This window comes from Benincasa hispida, chromosome 3, assembly GCF_009727055.1.
Source record: "Benincasa hispida cultivar B227 chromosome 3, ASM972705v1, whole genome shotgun sequence".
In the NCBI taxonomy this organism is placed as follows: domain Eukaryota; kingdom Viridiplantae; phylum Streptophyta; class Magnoliopsida; order Cucurbitales; family Cucurbitaceae; genus Benincasa; species Benincasa hispida.
This window is the reverse complement of record NC_052351.1, coordinates 26,270,473-26,276,720: the sequence shown is the minus strand read 5'-3', so window position 1 is coordinate 26,276,720 and position 6,248 is coordinate 26,270,473. Positions and strand designations below refer to the sequence as shown.

General features: G+C 34.3%; 1 protein-coding gene across 1 annotated transcript; it reads right to left on the bottom strand.

Annotated features, from left to right (window-relative positions):
• Positions 1-2,279: 2,279 nt before the first annotated feature.
• Positions 2,280-5,753, bottom strand: LOC120074427 (serine/threonine-protein kinase STY17-like). The gene is made up of 6 exons (XM_039027544.1): positions 5,385-5,753; positions 4,896-5,028; positions 4,078-4,273; positions 3,634-3,755; positions 3,385-3,540; positions 2,280-2,767 (listed from the first exon to the last, which is right to left on the bottom strand). The coding sequence occupies exons 1-6, from the start codon at positions 5,582-5,584 to the stop codon at positions 2,465-2,467; spliced, it is 1,110 nt and encodes a 369-aa protein (XP_038883472.1). The 5' UTR covers positions 5,585-5,753; the 3' UTR covers positions 2,280-2,464.
• Between the last annotated feature and the right edge of the window lie 495 nt (positions 5,754-6,248).

The following is a 6,248-nucleotide window of genomic DNA, read 5'->3' as shown; positions in this document are numbered from 1 at the left end:
ACACTTATAATATAAAAATGATGCATGGATATGCTTAATGCATGCATTAAAGGAACTCTTATCAAGAAGAACCCATGAGCGGAAGCACGATCGATCCAAATTCATTGTGACAAAATTACAAACATTTACAAACATACAAACTAGTTATGCATTTCAAAACAAATTACGACATGCTTTTGTAGATAAATACAAAGGGAATGAGAGGCATACCTTTGAAGAACTTTTCTTCTGACTTTCTCTCGCTCTCGTGAAGTATGGACCAGCAACCTCTCACTATCGCTGTAATTGTCTACCCAAATCTCTCGCTGTCGCTTAGATCATGAACAATCTTCTCCACGAACAAACAACCTCTCGGACACCATCACTCGGTTACCTTGATATTCTCAGAGTGAGAATCCAGGAGGTGTGGGCTCTGTTGGATTTGGTAGAGGGAAGAAGCAAACTACATACGACCAAGCAAGTGAGAGAGTGAACTGTCTATCGTATAGACTTTGTGCTTGATCGTTTAGTAAAACTCATTTAAATACATTTTCTCTCTCGAATTGAAATTGAAAGAAATCTCAAATAATTAATATAATATAATAAATGCATTTGTTCTCTCCAACATTAAAAATACTTCGTAAATATGAAAAAGTATATAATAAATGTACTTTCTCTCTCAATCAGCCTACTATAAAGGATATTTTTGTTCGAAAATAGCATTAAATTTCTTATATGAAAATATCCAATATTTAAATATGTATGAAAATAAGTTTCCAAAATAGATTAAATCTATAATAATCCGTTGAAAATTCAATAAACAGAAAATATCAAGTTGTTTATTTCAAGAATCTAACATAGTTTCATGGAAATATTACAAAAATGTCCACTATCTCTCATGATAATACTTTATATAACTATTTCGATAATAAATGTACTAATAATTCGACTATTTTATTTGCAAGTGTTGTATAATTATCACGAAAATGACCTAATTCTTAAATTCTAGCAGTTTTTGTTTCGTGTTTATCAATTATCAGTGATGGAAATCATAATTTATTAGAAGTGCTTACTATATGGAATAATTAATTATTTAAGTGTGACTTTCCACGTATGTCGATGATAAAGTTTTTCTTAGAAGCCATATTTTTGTTGGCATTGTTGGCCTCTATATGTATATATTTTAATATTACTTTAGATTTAGATTTAGTATTTTTGTAAATTTTTATTAACACCCATATTCTTTAACTAAATTTCACTCTTTTTAACCTTTTTTTTTTTTTTCTTTTCACAATATGGAGAGGATAATTTCGGATATCCTAAAGTCAAGGTTGAAAACATATTTTATATCATTCAAACTATACTCATATTATACTGGCAATTTATAACGTAAAATTATTTAAAAAAAAGAGAGAGAGAAAAAAAAACCTATTGATTTGCTAAAAATATGCAATTCTCATAATTGATGAGACATATCTTATGATTGAACTAGTATGCTAAATATTATACTGACAATTTTACTCTAATATGAAAAATAGTAACAAAAATAAAAACAGTAGAACTCAACTATTGATTTGCTAGACAGATGGGATCTTCTTTTTATCGTACAATTCTCCAATCAATTGAATTTGCTAAATATATGGAATCTTATATTCGATGGGATATATTTTATGTTAATTGAACTATGCTATGCCTACGTTGTGTTTACAATTTTACTCTAACATGAAGAAAACAAAATCACCAAAACTCAAATATTGATTTGCTAAACATATGAGATCATTTCTTAACCATAAAATCTCTAATAAGCTACAGATTCGCCAAGAATATGTGATCCCTCATAATTGAGACATATTTTATAGTTGAACTATTATGCTCATGTTATGTTGGCAAGTATACTCTAACATGAAAAACAATAACAAAAACAAAGTCAAAATTAACATAAATCAACTATTGATTTGCTAGAGAAATGGGATCTTATTTGTATCGTACAATTCTCCACTCAGTTAGATTTGTTAAACATATGGAACCTTTATAGTTGAGGAGATATATTTTGTCAATTGAACTATGGTATGCTCGTATTCACCATCTTACTCTAACGTGAAGAAAACAAAATCAACACAACTCAATTTGCTAAAACTGTGTGACCCTCTTTGCATCTCAAAGTTCTCCAATCAGGTACAATTTGTCCGCATGACAAGCCACTCTAAGCCTTGACTTGATGAACTTAGCTAGACAGCAAAATAAGAAAAAACACAGACTCACAAACTATTTCAAAAGAGATCAAAAAAGCATCCTGTTGATCAAAAGCTGCTATATAACTCGCTGTTCTTTTTGCGTATCCTTTATGTACAGTGTCTCTTACAAAACTGAATCTGGGTAACAACCCGCCTCCTATGAACCTGTAGTTACAAGAGAAAAATCAATAAATCTAACCAACCATTTACACCTATTTGCCAGAACATAGCCCCCAAACAGAACCTGTCAGTTAATCCGACAAGCAGATGTTTTGGCAACATTTGAGGCAAAATGAAGAGTTTCTATGTCTTCCAGCCTTTGGCTCTCTCTTGCTCTGAGAAGACGATGTGTCCGATGCACACTCGACCTCCTCCTCTGTTTTGTCGTCTATGTTAAGAAGTGAAGATTCTTTTAAGACAAATGATTGAAGAAGGTTATTAAGAGAATCTGTGACTTCTGTAAATTCTGGACGGCCATTGGGATCCTCAGCCCAGCATGACTGCAAGAGAGGGGCAATATCTTCTGGGATTTCCTCAAGACTTGGTCTAATGTTCTGAATGAAGAAATGGTAAATCAATGTCATTGGAGAATTTAACTCAATTGATAACAGCAACAGAAAAACTTTTAGTTAGATTTGGAAAAGGAGTCAATGATGAATAGCCTTTATATATGATTCATAATTGTGCTGTTTTCTAAACTCGGATTTTGCTGGAAAGTGTTTTTTTTTTTTTTTTTTTTGGTGTTCTAACAAATAGCTAAGGAGCCGTTTGAGGCAAGAGGTGAAGTTGTTAAGTGCGAGGTGTTGTTTAATATGAGAAGTTGTTTAGTCGTAGAACCTACAGTTTAATGGGTTAATAAGTCATAAAATTGATGTTAATAGGCCAAGGTAGTTTAATGACCCTCTAAGCCAAACAAGTAAACTTCACTTCATCCCCCCTAACTCCTAACCCAAACACCCCTAAGTACTTCTCAAGCTTTAAAAAGAACCTAAAATCCAGTTCATTCTTGGGATTTCTCAACAAAAGCCTGCTACTGTCTGTTCTTAATATTTCAAAACTTCTTACATATAACTTCTAGTTGACCCTTACATTGCAGATGAATTGCATCACTAAAAGTACTTTTTATTAGTATCAGCCACCTTAGAGGAAATTTCAAATGTCAAAATCAAACCTTGGCTGTGGCATATGCCACCATTACATTATTTCTGCCTTTGAATGGAGTTTTGTTTGTCAGCAATTCCCAAAGTATTATTGAGAAGCTGTAGACATCTGCCTTGTGATCATAGCATTTCTTACCTCCAACAGGCAATGGATCAATGCTAAATAGCTGACAAGAAAACAGATACATTAACAAAACGTAACACTAGCTAGAAGATGAACTTTCACCAAACCATACAAAAAAGAAAAAAAAAAATGTTACCTCAGGGGCCATCCAACGGTAGGTACCAGCCTCAGTAGTCATTTCACCAGATATTTCCTCTCTAGCCAACCCAAAGTCGGCCAGCTTAACCCGTTGCTTGTCCTCTGTCAGCAGTAGATTGCCTGAGTAAACAAGAAGAGTGTTTACTGAGACATATGGTGATTATATCTCCGTGTCCAATGGCAAGGACTCGGAAGATGTCTAGAAATAGCCTCAACATCCTAGTTCAAGTCCCTAAGTTGAAATTTTAGTAACTTGAAAATATTTTCTCATCTCTTAAGAGCTGGCTTTGGAGCAAGCATTCTGCTCGAAAACTAGAGGGGATGGGGACTGTGATTATAATGCAAGGATTAGTACAAACCAGGTTATCTAAAAAAACAAAAGGCTTATGGCACTATGAACAGGAAGAGGATAGAGTAACGAAGATGAGAAACAGCACAGTACTTGGCTTTAAGTCGCGATGAATGATGCCGTTTGAATGCAAGTATGCCATTACTCGTGATAGATCTAGAGCAAAACTTAAGGAAAGCTTCAAATCTGGGGTCTCTGGCCGGATGCTCCACAAATACTTCTGGAGTGTTCCACCTCTCATAAGCTCAGTAATTATCATCAATGTTGGCTCTACGGAAGCGCCAATGAACTGTTTTAAGTAGAATATGATATCAGCAACTCTAGGCATGGATGAGCATTATGGTTTGAGCGCTTGCCTATCATCATAATCAGAAAAAGACAAGAACTACAACTTCTATATGCATACTCAAGCTAGATAATGAGTTTGTGTTTACAATGATAGGTGGAACTATATTTATATGAAAAAGGGGTGAACAAAAATTCTTTGTATCGATGACTAGCATTTTCTTAAAGGAGGTTAATCAGCTTTAACAGTGACAAAATTCATAAATAGAAGATACGTAAAAGTATAAAAAAGCCTTTTGTTTAAGCTTTTCTTAAGTAATTTAACTCTAATCTATGAGATAAAATGTTATATTTAAGCAAGAAGTGCACGCTCATCAAGGAAGCATTGAGATTGACCAAGAAAGAGAGACAGGATACATATGTGAAAAATTCATAAACATACTATTTTTTTTTTTTCACTCTCTTTTCATTTCCCCAAAAGCAATACATACATGACATTCAATTTACAACATAAAAGACCACAAGACAGAGATGCATTACAAGCTGTTACAGCTATCTAGAATCTTTATAACTAACAATAGTGAGAAGCTACAGTGAATTCTCTGAGTTTTAGCAAAAAGAATTACCTGAATAACGTTCTCATGATTCACTCTTGATAACAACATAACCTCCCTCTGAAATCTCTCCTTCTTTTCAGGACTGATAGCTGATGTTCTAATTGGCTGTATAATCTTCACAGCAACAGGCTGATAATCATACCTATACAATATCAAAAACTTTATCTTATCTAAATTGCATTGGCCTACTGCATTGCATTATGAATAAAACAAAACCACAACATTTTGAATACTTAAATACAGAATAAACAGATACAACACATTTCATTTAACAATCAACCGCTGAATTCATCCATGGCAACAAGCATTAGACGTATCTTGTTCTTTCTTGCAGACCCAATAATTAAAAACACAATAAAAAATTTCCCAACGCATAAATCACACCAAGATCAAATCAAAACACACAATGGTAAACCAAGAGCGAAATCAAATGGCACGAGAAACCCAAGAATGAAAAAGAAAGACCCAAGTGAGGAAAAGGGAGATAAAGAAACCTACAGTCCTTCATAAACAATGGAGCATGAACCTTCCCCGATAACTTCACCAATCTTCAAACAATGAGGATCAATGAGCAAAGTGGGTTCGATGTTGAAGACGAACTCGGAACCCAAATCATCAGAATCATCGTCCCCAATGAAAGGAATGAAAGCAGTGGTAATTGTTCTGAAGGAGTGTTGTTCATCGGAATGGTCCGCCATTGTTGGAGCAGCCCCACTAAGTTTCAGTCTTCTCTGAGAGTCTATTCCATTGGAAATGAAGGGTAATAAGAAATAAAAAACATGAAACACGAAAAGTAGAAATAAAATGAAGAGATTAAGAAACCCATAATAATAAGAATTAATCAGGCCTTAATCGAAAGTAATTCATTTGGAAACGATTTTAAAAAGTGAGGAGGAGGCAAAAGCCAAGAGAGAGGGAAAAAAAAAAAAAAAAACGAAAACCCGAAAATCTGAGACGTACATTCTAGTGAAAGAAACCAATAAATTTTTTGGAATTAGTCAAATGATTTAAAAATTTTGGTTGCTTTTGTTTGCTTGTGATTACGCTTGCGACGGCGCTGCATTCATTGAATCGTTCTGATGTAGCCACGTGTCCAGTGATTCAAAACTACGATGTTGATTGGTGGATTCACGTGGTATGGAAAAGGGAGAGACGTAGAGGAGTATGGCTATGGTAATACGGAAATATTCGGGAAATTTTTGGACGTTTTCTTGGGGGAAGTCCGTACGGTGGGCCCCACGTAATCGGAGAATGGGAGACACGACTGGTCGTTCGTTCGTTGCGTATGCCTCAAAATCATTTTATTGATCGTAAATATAAACGTGACAATATATTTATGTTGAGCAATGCTTAGTAAAGTTT

What these genes read in the sequence shown, in the direction of transcription:
- LOC120074427 (XM_039027544.1), bottom strand. Translation starts at nt 5,584, where the DNA reads ATGGCGGACCATTCCGATGAACAACACTCCTTCAGAACAATTACCACT. An exon ending in TCCATTGTTTATGAAGGACT is followed by an intron (nt 5,029 to 5,384) that starts GTAGGTTTCTTT and finishes GATATTGTATAG; the next exon opens with GTATGATTATCAGCCTGTTG. An exon ending in ATCATGAGAACGTTATTCAG is followed by an intron (nt 4,274 to 4,895) that starts GTAATTCTTTTT and finishes TACTTAAAACAG; the next exon opens with TTCATTGGCGCTTCCGTAGA.